The sequence below is a fragment of the Hipposideros armiger genome, unplaced genomic scaffold, assembly GCF_001890085.2.
Source record: "Hipposideros armiger isolate ML-2016 unplaced genomic scaffold, ASM189008v1 scaffold_1567, whole genome shotgun sequence".
NCBI classification, from domain to species: domain Eukaryota; kingdom Metazoa; phylum Chordata; class Mammalia; order Chiroptera; family Hipposideridae; genus Hipposideros; species Hipposideros armiger.
The window spans coordinates 693-20442 of NW_017732917.1; the positions used below are offsets into that span (position 1 = coordinate 693).

General features: G+C 37.9%; 1 protein-coding gene across 1 annotated transcript in view; it reads right to left on the reverse strand.

Moving 5' to 3' along the window:
• Positions 1-311: 311 nt before the first annotated feature.
• LOC109377805 (E3 ubiquitin-protein ligase HECW1-like) overlaps positions 312-19750 on the reverse strand; it is a gene marked incomplete at its 3' end in the record, with an annotated part of 85079 nt that continues 65640 nt past the window's right edge. The window contains exons 4-5 of the mRNA XM_019634270.1: positions 11000-11075; positions 312-481 (exon numbers count right to left, since the gene is read on the reverse strand). Coding sequence (XP_019489815.1) covers positions 312-481; positions 11000-11075 — 246 coding nt within the window. The remainder of the gene's footprint in view (positions 482-10999; positions 11076-19750) is intronic.

Consider the following 19750-nt stretch of genomic DNA (forward strand, 5'->3'; position numbering starts at 1 on the left):
AAAACACATTTCCTCCTTCTCCCACATGAAGGCAGAGAGAAAGGCGGTTCCACTATCAGGTGCAGGTCTGGAACCAAATGAAGAGGCTACTATATGGCTGCTGAGTGCAGCTGCAATGAATGGTTTCCTGGTACTGCCTTGAGTGACTCTGTCACGAACCGTGACAGTTGCAAACCATAGAGAACATGGCTCTCTTCTAAGACCAAGGCAGTCATGTACTTAGAGTTTGGGGCTTCAAAAAAGGAGGGAGAGCACATGAGCTGTTTCACACTCAGCCATTTCACTTGGTCACATAGGCCCATGGCACTCACCTCAGCCTGCCAGATGGGGTTCACGGTGTTGCCTATGATCTTAGATCTCCTCTCCTGTCCATGGTGTGGAAGGGCAGGGAAGATGCTGTGCTTCCCAGGCTGAATGGAAATCTTCAGGTAAGGATCTGGGTTGAAAAACATTCCTTTCTTCAACCCCATGGCCTGGAAATCTATGAAATAAAGGACATTTTAATTTAAATGTGTTTAGTGAGGTTGAAGTTCCTATCAGGCCTTTCACAAGGAGAAAAGTCCATCTAAAACATGGAAAAATCTTTCAATCTTTAGACTATTTCCACCTCATTGCAAATATGGACTGATATATCTATAAAACCCAATATATGAAATATTCACTGACATGTATTAAATCATTTTGGTGAGAAATCTTTGTAATAATTCAATACAGCTGGCATTATGCTTTTCAAGAGAGGGCCATTGGCCCTTACTGGACTAGACTTCAGCATTCTTCAGGAAGGATAAGATAATGGGTTTGAGTGAGGGTCTGAGGGTCACCTCAGAAAACTTGGGTGGACACTGAGGGAGGAAATCCAACTTTGAAAATCTGATGGATCTAGGTGGAAATTCCTCTGTAATGTAGAGACATAAGAAAAACAAGGGCTGTAGTCTCACACTAAATGTGGTCTTCACCAAATAAGAGACAATTAGAAGAAATAAAGAAAAAGAGGAGGATTAAAAGAACAAAGAGCATGGATGGTAGAGAATGAAAAAAGAAGACATGGTCTCCGTGGAGTTAAGTGCAGATCAGTGAGGAGAGTTTTGAATAACCATGCTGTCAGGAAAGGCAAAACTTTGAAAGCTGAACTGTTCCATTTAATTGAAATTGTCTGATCCTGTACAATTTCATGCTGGAGAGAGAGAAAGGGAGAGAGAGAGAGAGAGAGAGAGAGAGAGAGAGAGAGAGAGAGAGAGAGAGAGAGAGGACAAGACCATTTGTGACAATGGTTTATAATTATTCTAAAATAATTTGAAATAACTTTATATTTCTTAGAAATATATTTATGAGGTCAAAGACATAATTAAAAACTTGTTCTATTACTGAAGTATTCTCCCCCAAATTATTCTCATTTATATATAAGTGAAAGAAATTGAGGTATAGAAACATTGAATTGATTTCCAATGATAGTATAAATTGGAGGTGTTTGAGTAATTTGTTACTACAGAAAAAGTACAGAAGTTTTCATGTAAATGTTATTTTGAGTTGATTCAAGATTATTTGCATAATGAAATTATTTTTACTCTCTTGTATTATAATATAACTGCCATGAGGGGGGAAAGAATAAAAAGTACAATAAGCATCATAGAAATTTGCAAAACCCACAAGAATATGTGCAGAAGAGAGAACACAGCAGCCTGAAATTTCTCTCCTTAGAAGATTTATTTATAAGGTTGGCCCTTAGCTAGTGTCTGGGAACTTGGATCTCTGGAGGGTTCCCACACCTCAAAACTGGTAAGAGTGGCTCACTGTTCCTAAACAGTGTGTGTAAACTATGTGGTTTATGCTAAAAACCTGCTTTCCTTCTAGCAGTCTGCAATTTCGGTACTTGCTAGGCAGAGGTGCCTATGTGACCAGCCTTCAATGAGAACCTTGGCACTGAGTCTATAATGAGCTTCCCTGGTATATAACACTTCATATGTATTGTCACAATTTGTTACTTAGGGAAACAAGCACATTCTCTGTGACTCCACTGGGAGAGGACCCATGGAAGCTAACTCCTGATTTCCTTCAGACTTCACCCCAGGCACTTTTCCCCCGTGCTTACTTTGCTTTATATCCTTTCAATGTAATAAATCATAGCCATGAATATGATTACATGCTGAGTTCCAGCGAATTACCAAATCTGGGGCAGTGTTGGGGACCCTACCCAGAGTGTGATAGACATATAGGTTTATTCATCATAAAATAATATGACCGCCATCACCTCCATAAGATCCACCACTATCACCTACCATTTCTTGGCTGGTTACTAAATTCTGAGAATCATTCAGTGAACTTCAAATACATTATCTAATTTAATTCTAACCATAAACTCTATAAGGTAGATATTATATTCCTAATTTGAGGAAGAGAAAGTGGAAGCTTATGAGTTAAGTAACTTGATGAGGTTGTTGGAATTGGTAAATATCATAAATAAAATTTCAACCTGTCTTTGATTCTCAAGTCTCTGCTTTTAACCAATATGTTATATTACCTTCTAATAAAAATGTCAACATTGGCATAGGTTGAATTCTCAAGTATAAATGAGTGGTTTTTTTATACTCGATTCTGTTCTACCAAAACACTTGTCTATAACCCCACCAGAATGTCTGTATCCTACATTTGATACCTCATAAACTTAGTCAGACTTCATTGCTCTTGCTTTTTTAATAGAAAATATTTTGATTTATCACTCATACATTTATTTTCCCAGATTAATCTTACTAATTTAACAACCCCTCCTTCAAAAATTGGGATTTTAATTGGAATTGCATTGAATTTATAGATTAATTTTGGAAGAATTGGTAACTTTATAATACTTCTCATTCAAGAACATATGTTTCTTTATTTTTTTAGGTCTTCTTTCATGTCCTTCAGGAAACTTTTATACTTTTCTATATAAAGGCTTTCACAGTTAAGTTCAACTTGGATCTTACTAAAATATCTATTTCATGAAGTAAAAGTGTTTGAAAACTGCTGCAACAAGCAGTATAATTGCACTGGATGGGGAGTCAGTATATCCAGATTTAATTCTGGAACACTCACTATTGAACTTTGTAACCTGATAAATTGATTTAATTCTATCATATCTCAATTTATTTATCTATAAAATTGTTGGAATGGATTTCTATAAGAACAGTTTTATGATTTTCCAAAATTAAATAATACATTAATGAGAGAATAATTTCCTCCCATTTTTGCCTGCATTACTTTTCTGTTCTAATGATAAACATAATGCACACTTATTATATCATTTTTAAGTATAGAAGGAAAAGAAAGACAGAAATTTAAGATTATTTCAAATTGAACCACCTAGTGGCAACCATTACCAGATTTTTTCTTTATTATCTTCCAGTACTTTTCTTTGCATAATTGAGACCATATTGTATATATAATCTTTATATAGATTTTTTTCTTAGCACCTGATAGTATAATTTGAATATTCAAAACTATCTTCAGTTCAAGAAAGTTTCTCCTATTATTGTTTCCATTCAGTTTGTTCTGATCTCTTCATCAAAAATACTAATTATGTATGTGTTGGTGCTGTGTCATTCATCCTTTTCCCCTCATCCTTTGTATTTTGCCCTTCATCTATGCATTCTGGGAGAGACTCTCAAGTCAGTCTACCAAATCACTGATTGTAATTCTGTAGTGGTGATTGTTTTCTTTACTGCTTTCTAAAACTCACTTTTAATTCTATGATTGTACCTTTTAAAATTATTGTAAGTTTATTCTTGATTATGATAAGCAGAAAAATGCCCCCCCTACTCCTCCCTCCACATCCCCTCCCCCCTCCCCCCACCTCTCTGTCCTCAAAGATGACCACAACCTAATATCTGGAACCTGTGTATATGTCACCTTACATTATAGAAAGGGCTTTACAGATGTGGCTAAGTGTAAGGATCTTGACTGAGATAAAGAGATTATTCTGGATTATCCAAGTGGACCCAATGCAAACATAAGGGTCCTAAAATGGAGGCCAGAAAGGCAAAGTGAGGAAAAATTGACATGACAATGAAGCAGAGATTGGAGTGATGCAGCCATGAGTTACAAAATGTAGGCAGACTCTAGAACCTGAAAGAGAAAAATAATGAATTCATTTCTAGAGACCCCAGGAAGGAACCATCCCTGATGACACCTTGATTTTAGTCCCTTAAGATTCATTTTGGACTTCTCACTTTCAGAACTGTACAAATATATTTGTGTTAAGTCATTAACTTTGAAGTAACTTGTTACAGCAGCAATAGGAAACACATACACTTGGCTTTTAAAGTTTTTGTTTTTGCCAGCTTTGAAGAACTCCCTTATCATCTTTGCTCATCTTAGATTTACTGAATAAGTCCTGCACTTTCCTATATTTTATTGAGAGTACAAGCAGAGGAGTGATAAATGCTTTACTTTTCTTCTTTAGATATCTGTCAATAAACTTTTTTTCTCTTGAGTTCCTTGAACTTTTTTATGAGGTAGAATATTTTCTTCACATATTCTTCAAGTAAAAATGGCTGCTATTTATCCATGAATAGGTTGTGGAGTCCAAGTATTTGTCCATCTTTAGTTTGCTGGGTCATCTAATTGGCTACTGTTGGAATTCTTATTTCTGTCTTTACACTTGGAGATAATTAGCACTTGTAGTCAAGTTTTTGATGCTTTGTAGGTTTGCTTATTTATAGATTTGCTGATCTTTTTATCTTTTCTTGCTTTGAAGAATTAAATTTATTATGATACTTTAAGCAGTATTTACTCTTTTCCCTAGATAGACACAGTGAGTTAACATTATATATATTATTAAAATTACACTGATGGTAACCACTTTGAGCACCTCTTGTGAATACAGAAGTCAAACATGACTTGTATTCACTTTTTGTTATTGGTATATATTGAGTATTAAAATTTTAATACAGATTTTTTATTTCTTAAAATGTGTATATATTGGTCATTTGAGTGGTGCATTGGTTAAAAGCTGGCTTGGGACACCAGCTCTGAGCAGCAGGGCCTGGTTCAGATCCCACATGAGGGCCAGTGACACTGCACTCTACAGCTAAGATGCTGAACAACAGCTCGACCTGGAGTTGGGCTGCCGTGAGTCACCGGTGATGGCGTAGGCTGCAGCCCCTGCTGCAGTGGGCTGCCATAAGCTACTGTGTATGGCCGGCAGCCTGTGTGAGCTGCCAAGAGCCGCCATGAGCAGCTGTCCAGAGGCCAGCGACCTATCTGCCTCACCCAGTAAGAGTGCAATGATAATGCCAACATGGGCCAGTGAAGCAACGTCCTCCACAACTAGACTAAAGAGCAAAAGGACAGCAAGTTGTCTGTTTCCCTTCCCCTGATTCCCCATCGCTGTTCCCCTCCCTCAATTCCCCAATAAAATCTTTAAAAAATGTGTATATATTTTTTGGCACCCTCTGTACATATTATTAGACTTCCATGGCCACTCCAGGCTTGCTTCTTTAGCTGCTAACTTTACATCTCCAGTTATATTTAATTGCTGGCAATTTTGCCTTGAAATAAGTGTAAGAAAAATTATATATTGAAGAGCTATAGGAGATGAACCAATCCTGATCACTTGATAAGGTAGCTTTTTAAAAAAAATAATGAAGTATTTGTTTATTAATTACCTGAGCTTTTGAATACATATTTGTCAACTGAAAACAGAGTTTAACAAAAATTACATTATGTGTGAGTATAAAACACACACACACACCCCACATTGAGAAACACAAGCAATTATCACTTGAATACCAAGGAGAATATTTCCTCAACCAGTGCCTCCAAACTAGTCCAGTGATCTGAATCACTCAGCACTCATGTTAAAAATACAAATTACCTGGGGCTCTACCTTAAACCCACTGAATCAGAATCTTTAGGGAGGTCCATGAGAATCTGTATTTTTAACAAAGATCTAGGTGATTGTCATCAGGAAGTTTGGAAAACTGCTCAACTGTACAGATTTGCTGTACTTTGTTCTAAGATAACTCTGCAGTGCAGAGAATTAAAATGGAAAAGTTTCTTTAAGAGTTTTTATTCTACTGGGTAAGACATCAGTTACCAATGTATTGCCTACTTCTTAGATTCAAATCAACCCTTCTCCACTCTGCTTTGTGATAGTAGAGCTGGACCCTATAAACATGTGTCCCTTGTCAGCTGGCACACAATTTTAAGGTTTGCCAGTGTTCTATAGTTTTTGTCTCCAATTTAACTCCTCTCATTTTCTTAAGAATACACTGGGATTAGGCTTTCTTGCCTACCTTAGACACTGTTGAAGGACCTCCACACTAATAAATTAGAAGGTCGATTCTTATCTTTTTACTTAACTATTATCAGCAATACTTGACACAGCTTAATGTTGTTTCCTCCTTGATAGGCTTTGTTTGATTTTCAAACTGAAACCTTTGTTTGGTCTTCTCCTCCTTCTCTTCCTGTTTCACTGCTTCAGTCTCTTTTTCTGGTTCCTCCTTTTCTCCTGACCTCTGAATAATCCACACACAACATCTTGTTGGCTTGGATGAAAGAGTTAGAAGTGGAGGTTATGAGAAGCAATGAATTCTGTGTGTATTTTGAAGACAGAGCCAACAGGCTTTCCTAATAAATTGGATGCATGATAAAAGAGTGAGGAGACACAAAGACTCCAAGATTTTTGACCTAAGAAACTAGAAACATTAAGTTTCTGGTAACTGAGAAGGGGATCACTGGAAGAAGAATTAAGTTTTGGAGCATGTAAAGTTTGATATTCCTGTTAAATAATCAAGTAGGTATTAGATATCAAAAAAGCAGATGGAATTTAGGATAGAGAGCCAAGTTGGTGATTTTAAATTTTAGAGTCTTCAGGATGTAGATGATACTGCAAGCCATGTACCAAGATTTCATCATCAAGGAAGTTAAGCGTAGATAGAAAAGAGAAGTTCAAGGACTGTGTCATAGGACATATAAAATAACTTTTGAATCAAGTTGGGGTGGGGGTGGTTTTTTTTTTCTGCTCAGTTTGTGAGCTCATGTCTGTATGGCAGAGTAAAAATGAGAACAAATTAATAGAGATTTCATCTTCCTCAGTCCTATGATGTCCATCCTGTATCACAGTACTTACACTTCAATATTTCACCGAACTTTGGTTAGTAAAAATTCCTCTTCATTTCTGGCAAGTAGTTGAGTAGTTTTCTAGTTTCTACAATTTCTGAAGGCTTGTAAAAATAATTGTTACTTCTCAAGCATTTCAATAGGAACATAAGAATACATGGAAACAACCAAAGTGTCCTTCGATAGATGGTTGGATAAAGAAGATGTGGTAGGGCCGGCCGAGTGGTGCATTGGTTAAGAGCTGGCTTGGGATGCCAGAGGGCCCCAGTTTGGATCCCACATATGAGGGCCAGTAACACTGCCCTCTATGGCTAAGATGCTGAACAACAGCTCGACTTGGAGTTGGGCTGCCATGAGTCACCGGCGATGGCATAGGCTGCAGCCCCTGCTGCAGTGAGCTGCCATGGTCTACCGTGTGTAGCCAGCAGCCAGCGTGAGCAGGCAGCAGCCGCTGTGAGTGGCCATCCAGAAGCCAGCGACTGATCTGCCTCACCTGGGAAGAGCGCAATGATGGTGCCAACTTGGGCCAGTGAAGCGACATCCTCCACAACTAGACTGAAGAACAAAAGGACAGCAACTTGTCTGTTCCCCTTCCCCCAATTCCCCAATTAAAAAAAAAAGATGTGGTATATATACACAATAGAATACTATTCTGCCATAAGAAAAGATGAAATAATGCCATTCATGACAACATGGATGGATCTTGAGATTATTATTCTAAGCGAAATAAGTCAGACAAAAAAAGTCAAGAGCCTTATGACTCCACTGATATGTGGGATATAATTGAAAGTAACAAAGGAACAAGACAAACAAATAAAGAAACAAGAACTGATAGACATAGACAATAGTTTAATGGTTACCAGAGGGCAAGGGGAGAGGGGGTGGTAGATGATGGAAAATGGGAGCAAATATGTGGTGATGGAAGGAAAACTGACTCTGGGTGGTGAACACACAACGTGTTATATAGATGATGTATTACAGAATTGTATACTTGAAACCTATGTAACTTTACTAACCATTGTCACCCCAATAAACTTTAATTCAAAAAATAAATTAACAACAACAAAAAAGCAAATCAGGAGTTATTAGTTTTTTACCCTAATAATACAAAAGTATTGAACTTCGTTTTCATTTTTTTAAACATAGAAGGACTTATGCTAATGTGTCTTGCAAATAAGGTGGGGTTTTTTTGTAAAAATACTTTTTTTTAAGAGCAGTTGTAGATTCACAACACACTTCCTCCTTAAAGGGAAATACAGAAATATTCTATATACCTTCTGCCCCACACATGCATAGTCTCCCCTATTATCAACATCCCCTCCTATAGTGGTATATTTGTTGTAATTGATAAACCTACATTGACACATCATAATCACAGATGAGTGATATATATTTTACTTCTATTCTCAAAGTCCATAGTTTACATTATAGTTCACTCTTAGTTTTGTACATCTATGGGTTTTCACAAAGGTATAATGACATGAATCCATAATTAGAATATCATACAGAGTATTTCCACTGCCCCAAAAATCCTCTGTGCTCTGCTTATTCATCTCTCTTTCCCCAGTTTCTAGCAATCCCTGATCTTTATACTTTCTGTTTCCATACTTTTACCTGTTCCAGAATGTGATATAGATGAAATCATACAGTATGTATCCTTTTCAAATTTTTTTTTCCACTTAATAATATGCATTTCATGTTTTTTCATGGCCTGATAGCTCATTTATTTTTAACTGAATAATACTCCATTATCTGGATGTACCAGATTTTATTGATCCATTCACCTACTAAAAGACATCTTGATTGCTGTCAAGTTTTAGCAGTTATGAATAAAGCTGCTATAAGCATCTGTGTGTAGGTGTTTTATGGACTTAAGTTTTCAATCTATTTGGGTAAATTCCAAAGAATACAAACACCAGATAATATAATAAGACTTTCACCAATACCATATTGTCTTGAACTATAGCTTTATAGTAAGTTTTGAAGTCGGGTAGTGTCAGTCCTCCAACATTTATCTTCTCCTTCAATATTGTGTGGGCTATTCTGGATCTTTTGCCTTTTTATACAGACTTTTTAATGTCTGTCAATATCCAAAAAATGACTTGCTGGGGTTTTGATGGGGATTGCATTGATTCTATACATTCAGTTGAGAAGAACTAGTATCTTTACAATGTTGTGTCTCACTATCCATGAACATGAAGTATCTTTCCACTTATTTAGTGTGTTGATTTCATTCATTAGAGTTTTGTGGTTTTCCTAATATAGATCTTATACATATTTTTTATATGTATACCTAATTATTTTATTTTTGGGGTGCTAATGTAAATGGTATCATGTTTTTATTTCAAATTCCACTTGTCCATTGCTGGTATATAGAAAAGTGATTGACTTATACTTGTATATTAACCTTGTATCCTGCAACCTTGCTATAATTGCTTAACAATGGATCTTTAGACACACATGTGCTCTACTGGGGTTCACTTAAACATGAAAAGCCCCAGTCGACTGTCCATTTTCTAAGGACAGTACATGAGTGTGATCTCTGATCTCTGACATTTATGGCCTACAACATTTGTTGGTTTGACAACAAACTAAGGCAATAGTTTCTCAAACTGTACTCACAAGAGTCCAAGAGCTTCATGCCATTGCATCTCTTCAAAGACAACATCGGGTGAAATTTAGTGTGGAGGCTCTAAAATTTGTATAATATTATAGGCAGCACAGCTCAGTTTTTCTTCATGCTTTTAATATTGAAATTATTGTAGATTTACAGAAGAGTTGCAAAGATAGTACAATACTGTAAGGTTGAAACTCAGAGAATCAATAATGTAGTAAGACTTAGTTAGCTTGCAATTTGATCCACCCTGATATTCAGCTATTTTCTCCCGTTTCTGATGAACTTAAGAACTCTATTTTGTTCCCTTTCCTAAATCTGCACATATATCTCACTAATCCATTTAATCAACAGAATCCTAACCAAAGAATAATTTCTTAATCCTCAGGTGCTCGGACACTAGAATCCAATTTGCAACCCCCTTGCAGTTTTTACTAGTGATGCATAAAGCCCCAGACCATAGTGTCCAGAGTACAGAGATAACGTTGTCTTAAAACAGACCAAACCCCAGCAAGGGTTGTCAGCCCTCAAACCTGCCTGACCAATGCCTCCTTTCCTTTGTTCTTCTTGTGTACCTATAAAACTTTCTAACTGGTCTAGGAATGGGAAGATGTCCTTTGGACAGGAGTTCACCATCCTCCCAGAATGCTGGCATTCTGAATAAACCTACTTTTCTTTCCACCAACCTTGTCTCTCGATTTTTAACTTTTTCAAGCAGCAGGCAGGTGGACCCTTAACATGGTACCAATACCTTTTACCCAGTTTCCCCATTGTTAACATACATTATTAAAATTAAAAAAAAACTAAATTATTCTTAACTATTAATTAAATACTATTAACTAAATTACAGACTTTATATGGCTTACACTGATTTTTCCATGAATGGATGTTTTTGAGGAACTCAGGTTTTGTGTTTTACCAGTTGTGCTTAATTGAGATTTTATTTAGATAAAGGGTCTGCTAGCTGCTTCTTTCCTCAGGCTTTCTCTTGCCTCCACTTTATAAAAACTCTCAATAACTGCTACTTGTAAATGGAGGAAAAGTAGAATAGTAGCTTCTCTTCTCATCATCTAAAAGTGCTTTTGCATCTATCACTTATTGAATTCTCCAATATCCTCATGAAGACAGAAGGAATGAAGTAGATATTTTAAATTTTGTTTTACAGGTGGAGAAATTGAGGCACAGAGAGGTTGAGCAACTATTAGGTAAGAGTCAAATTGAAGTGGGCCTCCTGACTGTTGGTTGACATTCTTATTCTTCTGATGAGGCCTTCAAGTGAGTAAAACATACCTGACAGAGAAAAGCTGATCAGCCGCCGACTTCCTTGACCCTGGACAGTCTCAACAGAGGCAACGCTTTTAAAAATCTGTAAGAAGAAGGAAAATGGGAGACAAACAAAACAAGCATTGAAATAGATACTCACGCTCTAACACAAATATGCTTAATCACTCTTCAGCTACATTCTATGGAGACAGCAGCATTGTGATTTCATTAGGCTATTATTGATTAAAAGAAGCTTCTAGCAACCTAACGACTTTTCCCAGTAATAGAGTGGGGAATGCTAGTGGGGATGAGGCTTACTTTCAGAGAAATGAAAATCAACAAACAGAATTACTGTACTATTAGAGGCCCTTTATAATTACTTATGCAAACAATGCCTTTTTAAATTCAAATATGCAAAAAGTATTAAAGCAAATCCTAAGGAAGTAGAATGATTAGTCAACAGATGTTTACTGTTTTAATTACAATGTGTTTCCATTTAGCAAAGTTTAGTGTTAAATTTCTGTATCTCCATTTCTTCTGATCTGTTTTATTATCTAGGGATTTCCAGGAAATTCTGTTTATTTGGGAGGAACCTAAGCATGACATTAAGAAGCTAGGTCTCTTATTTAATTTCTTTCCTGGGAAATTTCAGAACACAATTTTTACATAGGTTATCTATAGTCTAGTAGATGTTTGCAAACCAGGTGGCTAAAATGCTTTATTTTCCATCGTTGTTCAATATATGTCTGTTAATGGGTTAATCAAAACATCTAGAGTCCTTGCTTTCATCCATTTATAGGTAAAAATCATTTCTGAGTATTTATTCAAAGGCAGAGTTACTTTTGTATACATTGTGTATTTACAAAAAATAATTTTAAAAATCTGAGTATTAAGCAAATCTACAGTGTCCACTTTTAGAAGATAATCTGTACTGAAGGAAAAAAATGAAAAACTTGATGACCTATAACTCAGTCTCTTTGTTTGTAAGTTGTGTGGGCTTGTTCTCTCTCTTTCTCCTGCTTCTCAGTATTCTTGATGCTGTAAAAGTTGTGATTGGATGTTACCATCAACCTTCCTTATATAAGACTGAGAGTAATGACTCATCACTAGAGTTCACAGCTTCAGCCCAAGCAGAGTACAAAGGGATTATTAGAATATCTCCTTATTGAAGCAGGTGCCCCTAGGAACTTGGTTACAGATTGTGTGCAAATCTCAGTACATCTGCTTAGGCTTAAGTGAGAGGTATCTCTCAGGGATGTTGGGCTGCTCAGCAGAGGGAACAAATGTGGGTGGCACATGGAATGGAGTAAGAGATTGTGAAACTCTTTGATAGGTCTGTGTCTCTAAGAGTCTTGTTTGATAATAAAGAATCAGAGGAAGACAGGGCTGGGATTGATGAGTCAGAATCTGGTTGGTCCCAGACATTAGCCCTCTTCACGTTGGAAAGCCTGCTTCTTCCTAGTCTGTTCTTCAGCTGACTGACACAGAGCAATAGAGGTCAACAAATGGTTCAGAGACTGCGATCTCAGGCTGGACCACTCTCCTAACTCTCAAAGTGGCCAATACCCACAAGCGTAATCAGAGCTCAAACTTCGTTAATGTTGTGGGGTTTTCTTCTTTTTCAAACCTATGCCTGGATAAAGACTGCAGGATTCTTTGGCAGGCTGACCACCCCCTTTACAGTGCTGTATCTGCCTAAGTAGGACCATTACAATTGATTGTTCCTAATTCTTTTCTAAAAATATAAACATCTAGCTTGTTCCTTCTCAGGATACAAGATCCATGAGGGCACAACAAAAACTATACTTTTAATAGATTCTTGAAAAATTACAAGTCTAAAGTTGTGTGCATTACAATTTATAATTTTTAAAAAGTGTAGGATTAAACTGCACATTTCATGCTAGGCTAAAATGAGCTTACACATGCAATGATAACAAAAAATAGTACATTTGTTCCTTCCTATTTAAAACACACATATCTTCCTGTTTAAATTTTCCTCTGCTGGTTATTCAGGGTATTTACATAAAGTTTCTTCATCTTTATTGCATCAAAACAGGTCTGAGGACAAAAAGATAATGTATATTTTTCAGAAGCTACTAAACTCAAAGAGGAGACATTTAAAGTTCCATAAAATTCTATATAACTCATCACTTTTTGCTAACATTATTTACAAAGTCATCTCAGCATCAGACTTATGGTATGAAACTGGAGGCAACAGTAGCCATAATAAATATTTTCTAGGAAGTAAAGATGTTTGCTCTGCTCAGGAAGGATTTGCATCCTGACTTATAGTTTAAGATGAGCTCCAACAGGCATGTTCGAGGTTAAGAAATCTGCTGCACTCACAGACAGATGCTCTATCATTTATTGACTATGAAAATGATGTAAAGACCCAGCCCCAATAGTTTCACCATGGAACAACCTGAGATGGTGGGGGCACATTGTCGAATTGCTCGAATTGCTCGTTCTCAGGTCTGCATATTCCATTTGCTCTGAGGCTTGTCTGAGGCTTAGTTTTTATTCAAACCATTGGACTCTGGGTCCTAATGCCCTACTCTCAGATGGTCCCTGGCATTTTGATTGTTTTACATACAAATGTTCCACAACAAAGCCTACTTAGCAAATGGCTTAATAGAGTAAAAGCCAGATCTGTTGGTGGTGTGCAGAAGATTTGGTAGGGTATTGAGTAGGGTGTTGGGATTGAAGTAAGTAAGAGTTTTAGGGTTAATTCACATATATATATATATATTCCCATTCTTATTTTTCCTTTACATCTGCATTTTGAAAAGTTATTAAGTATGAATCCCACCACTGTTGCATACCCCCAAAATGAATTCAGCAGAAAATAGAACAAAGGTCAGGACTTTTTACTTTTGCAGGGGAATTTCTGTTTCAGTAGTATGAAGATGTGTGGCTCAGGTTACTATAGGCCCCTTCTGCCTTAGCTCTGTGTCATGTTATCCAAATTCTACCTTTCCTCTCACATTACCACATTACCACCACATGAAGATGAGGCTGTTTGCTCAAATCATACATGTCTTCATCACACAGTCATATTTGCATGTTGACCTATATTCTCCACCTACCACTTTCCAATGACATCATGGCTTCTCAGACAGGCTCACTGTTATTCCTAGAGGCAGGCATTGTGCCAGGGTCAATCAGTTTTATTCAAAATTTTGGGTAAAACTATTTTAAAAACAAATATGAAGAAACTTAAAGTTGGATGCAAAATATGCATGCATTTTGAAGGTAAAGCAGGAGTTTCAAAGAATTCTCTTGCATGTGTAAGGCCACTCTGAGTTGTTTCTCTGAATTTCCCATACCTGGGTTTACTTCCTGGTGAAAAAGCTGGAGACGATCCCTATAGCACACAGGACATTTCCCACAGGGATGTGGCCATGTTAGGCTCAATTCTGATATGATAACTCCATTTACGTACCCATGATTATTTCTAAATAATTATAGAATAACTTCTTCTTTCCACTAAAATTGAAGACAAGTTTTGTGTTTAGTTAAAGAACAGTTAAATCGACAATGATGCCAGAGATTAAGTAAGATTCATGACTTCACTGAGCCTTTATCTATTCACCTGATCCAGATAACATTGATTTTCCTAAAAATAAAAAGTGTAGGGTTTTATGATTGATAATGTGACTCTAAATATCAGGCACAAAGTCGCATTGCATATAAATAATAAATATTCATGATGTGGCATATCAGCAGCCAAGAGCAGGGAATTACAGATTTAATTTTATGTCAGAGATCAGTGGTTCCCGTGAAGTTCAATATATTTTGCATCTATTATAAGATAAAGTCTTTTAGGTTATCTGACATGCCTCCAAGCAACTTAAAAAGCAAAAATCAAATGAATCCAAGGCCCAAAGATTTCCACCTCCAAATCACTGCAATGTTCAAACAAGCAAATAGTAAACAAAAAAACACACCTACAAATGTTTACAGAGTACTTTTGAGTACATTCACTCTTGAATTTTCATAATACAACTGTTAGGAAGGTAGGCAGCTCAATCCAATTCTCCAACAGAAAGGTCTGTAAACTCAAAGTGCAAAGTCATCTTTAGGGGCTAAAAATATTAAGCATAAAACTCCAACAGTCAGTATCATCCCCAGCAATTTCCCCAACCTCAGGGACATCTGTGATGGAAGACTTAAAAGGCCCTTCAAAGGGCCAAGAAGACAACAGGATGTGTGTTAATTGTGTGCCAAGCACAGAGCCAGTTCTTCTAGATACACTATTTTAACAGTATGTAAATTAAGCATCATTCTCTCCCCTCCAAGTTTACAAATGTGAAAGCTGAACTAAGAACAATTCATTGACTTGGCAAAACTCACTGGGGATGAATCAATCTCTGGTCTAGCTGACTTAAATAAAAAGAGAGTTGCAGAGGGAGATGGTAAAATGGCTGCAGTAGGGAGGGCTCCCTGAGTTCTCCCCTGGAAATTCCTGCAATTTGAACAGCTGCAGGTTGCAAACAAACCTCTACCCAGCATGCTGAGCAGCGAAGGGACTCCCATGCCAAGTACTTAAAGGTGGGCAGACCGGCCAGTGGGAGAAGAGGGAGGCTAGACGCATGGAGACGCCCGCACCCACGGCATTTGAGACTTGGGGTTTCAGAGAGCAGATCGGAGAGAGTTCCTGAGGCTCGCTCCCTGCACCTCTGGCCTGCGCTAATACAGAATCCTCAGGCGGAAGGAGTAGGGGAACAGACAGAGGAGAGTGCGATCAGAAGTGTCCAGCGCCTGGGGCTGTGGAGCTGTAGGAATGCAGGACATGGCAGAAGTGTTTGCAGCATCAGGGAAAGCTCTGACGCTGGGCCACATGTCCCGCTGGGAGCACACAGGAGCCCCAGGGTGTGCAGACTCTGAGGCACTAACCTCTAACCAGTTGAGCAGGAAAAGAGGGAAGCCAGAAGCATGGAGACGCAGCCTGTACCCCGCAGCTGGGGAGACACGAGCGGCAGCACCAGGGTGGGTAGCTCTACTGGAGCATCTGAGCTCAAAACAGCGAGGGGCTTTTTCTTTTTTTTTTTTCCCCCCTCTTTTTTCTTGGACAAAAAAAAAACCTGCATAGATAAGAGCCCACCTTCACCCTCCCTCAGTAACCTTGGCCCCCACCTTGCCAGAGTCTTAGGCTGACCCCTGAAGGGAGTAGGGTCACATTACAGAGGCGCTCCTACTCCCAGGGGTTTGAGAAACTCCGCATGAGAAGAGGCTGCAGGAGTGTGCACCTCAACACACCGCCCCCACCCTCACCTCTCCTGTGAGGCTCCAGAGGCAGAATAACTTAAGCTGCTGAGTCACTCAGGCCTCCTGGGCAGGTGACTTCTAGCAGCTCTGAAATCTGCGCACACACACACCCCAACAGCCCCCAGTGGAAACAGTGCCTGAAGACGCACATCCACCACTCTGGCTGCACAGAACTGAGAGTGCCTCTGGGCAGGCGGGAGCAGAAATAGCATTGACTTTGTAAAAACTACCTATCACACCTCATAACCCCACTCATCTAAAATAGACCTGCATTACCAGGGTCACTCTAGGCGCCAGGCAGTCGGCTCTGCCCCCACAAGATGCAGAGGAGTTTGTGTATAGCAGAGGAAAACCTGGAGAGACCTTGACGGTCTTCAGCCAAGATTGGCACTGGTTGTTTCTTGTTTTTTTCTCCTCCTTTTTTGGTTTTTGTTTTTGTTTGTTTTTGTGTTTTCTTTTCGTTTGTTTTTTTTGTTTGTTTGTTTTTTTTAGTGTGTTATAGTGTTGTTATTAATTGGGTTCTTTTGGATGTTCTGGGGGGTTTTTCATTGGCTGCTTGTGTTGGTTGTTTTTGTTTTATTCTATTTCATTATTATTTTTAGTTTTTAATAGGAATATAGAAAAGTGCATTTATGTGCATACATATATCCATATGTATGGGGGTGTAGATATAGCTCTCTCTATCTATCTATCTAACTATCTATCTATACTCATTTTTTTCTTCGTTTTTCTCTCTCTCTTTCCTTCTTTCTTTTCTACCCTCTCTCTCTCCCTTCTTTTCTGCTTTCCTGTCACTGCTTTACATTTCCCCCTTCTTTCCATTCTTTTGGTAATTTTTTGGGGGGCTGTTCCTATTTTGTTTCTTGTGTTTATTCTGCTTTTTATTTTATTATATTTTATTTTAATTTGTTTTGCCATTTGTTCCTTGTTTTTTGTTGTTGTTGATGTTTTGTTTCTGATGGTTTGTTTTCTCCTTTTGTATGCTTGATAGTTCTGTACATGTTGAGTGTAAGTTGATGGTTGTTTTGCCCATCTGAGAATATCCGGTTACCCTTGGTGGCTATTGTGATTGTGCTTGTTGATCTGTATTGCTCTAAAGCCTGCTCTGCAGCAGGGCCCAGCCAAAGAGGCACAACAATCATCACACCCAGAGACCAACTTTAGATAAAACCAGAGCATTACGGGGTCTGACCCACAAGAGCTACACCCAAAGGTAAATTGCTATAGGCACAAGAGCCCATAGGGGCCAAGCCTCATCAGATGGGTCAACCCTCACATAGCAGCGCATAAACTGTGGACACAGCTAATCCTAACATCTAGTCAGCCTGGGAATCAATCCCAACTACTGACAAACCAAAAGCAATAAAAACTTGACCTCAACAGGAGAAGACACACAACACAAGGAACACCACTGGTACACACACACAGGAGAAAAGGGAGTCTGAGTAATTCAAATATAAAGGACACATACCACATAAGTCCACCCAGAAAAGACTGAGAGACCTAGGGGATCTACCTATTACATCGAAGCAAACACAAAGAGTAAGTCAGAATGGGGAAACAATGAAACAGATCCCAAATAAAAAATTTTAAAAAAAACAGAAGAAACCTCCTGAATCAGTGGAACTAGAGGAAATAGAGGTAAACAACCTATCAGAGACAGAGTTCAGAACACTGATTATTAGAATGTTCAAGGAAATTAATGAAAATATAAAGAAGGATAGAGAAATCATGAAAACAACCAGCTAGAAATAAAGAATACAATTACTGAATTAAGTAACAAATTCGATGGAATTACTAGCAGATTGGATGAAGCAGAGGATCGAATCAGTGACTTAGAAGACAAGATAACAGAGATCTTCAGCAGCAGAACAACAAAAAGAAAAAAAACTAAAAAACATTGAAAATAGTTTAAGAGAGCTTGGTGACAACATCAAACTCAACAACATGCACACCATAGGAATACCAGAAGGAGAAGAGAGGGAGCAAGGGATCAAGAACATATTTGAAGTAATAATGTCTGAAAACTTCCCTAAACTGGCAACGGAAATTAATATACAAGCACAGGAGGTGCAGAGAGTTCCAACCAAGATGATCCCAAACAGGCCCACACCAAGACACATTATAGTGAAAACGGCAAGGGTTAAAGACAAAGACAGAATCCTAAAAGCAGCAAGGGACAGGCAGCAAGTTACATACAAGGACACCCCATAAGATTATCAGCCGACTTTTCTACAGAAACTCTGCAGGCCAGAAGGGAGTGGCAGGAGGTCTTCAAAGTGATGAAAAACTGAGGCCTACAACCTAGATTGCTTTATCCAGCAAGGTTATCATTTAAAATGGAAGGAGAGATAAAGAGCTTCCCAGAAAAGAATAAGCTAAAGGAATTCATTACCACCAAGCCAACACTGCAGGAAATATTGAAAGGGCTTGTTTAAGCAGAGGAAAGAGAAAAACAACCTAATGAATGAAGACCAGGAACACAGATAACAAAATGGCAATAACTACACACCTGTCGATAATCACAGTAAATGTAAATGGATTGAATATTCCAATCAAAAGACATAGGGTAGTTGAATAGATAAGAAAGCAATACCCTTGCGTATGCTGTACACAAGAGACTCACCTCAGATTAAATACACATACAGGCTGAAAGTAAAAGGATGGAATAAAATATTTCATGCAAATAGAACTGAGAAAGAAGCTGGAGTAGCGATATTTATATCAGATAAAATGGACTTTAAATTGAAGAACATAATAAAGGACAAATAAGGGCACTTCATAATAATAAAGGGATCAATCCAACAAGAGTACATAACCCTAGTAAACATGTATGCACCCAACATTGGAGCTCCTAAATATATAAAACAGATTTTGACAGACATAAAGACAGAGATCAACAGCAACACTACTATAGTAGGGGACTTCAAAACCCTGCTGCCACCAATGGACAGATCCTCCAGACAGAAAATCAACACAGAATCCGTGGCCTTAAATGACACTTTAGACCAGCTGGATTTAATTGAAAATTTTAGAGTATTTTACCCCAAAGCAACAGAATATACATTTTTCTCAAGTGCACATGGAACATTTTCCAAGATAGACCACATGTTGGCCAAAAACAAGTCTCAATAAATATCAGAAGATTGAAATAATATCAAGCATCTTCAACCACAATGCTATGAAACTGGAAATCAATTATAAGAAGAAATCCGGAAAGCACACAAATATATGGAGGCTGAATAACATGCTACTAAATACTGAGTGGGTCAAAACTGAGATCAAGAAGGAAACCAAAAGATATTTCAAGACAAATGAAAATGAAAACACCGTGACCCAAAATCTCTGGGATGCAACGAAAGCAGTCCTAAGAGGGAAGGTCATAGCAGTGCAGGCCTACCTAAAGAAGCAAGAAAAATCTCAAATCAACATGTTATCCTTACACCTCAGGGAACTGGAAAAGGAACAGCAAAATAAGCCCCAAGGGAGTACAAGAAAGGAGATAAAAAA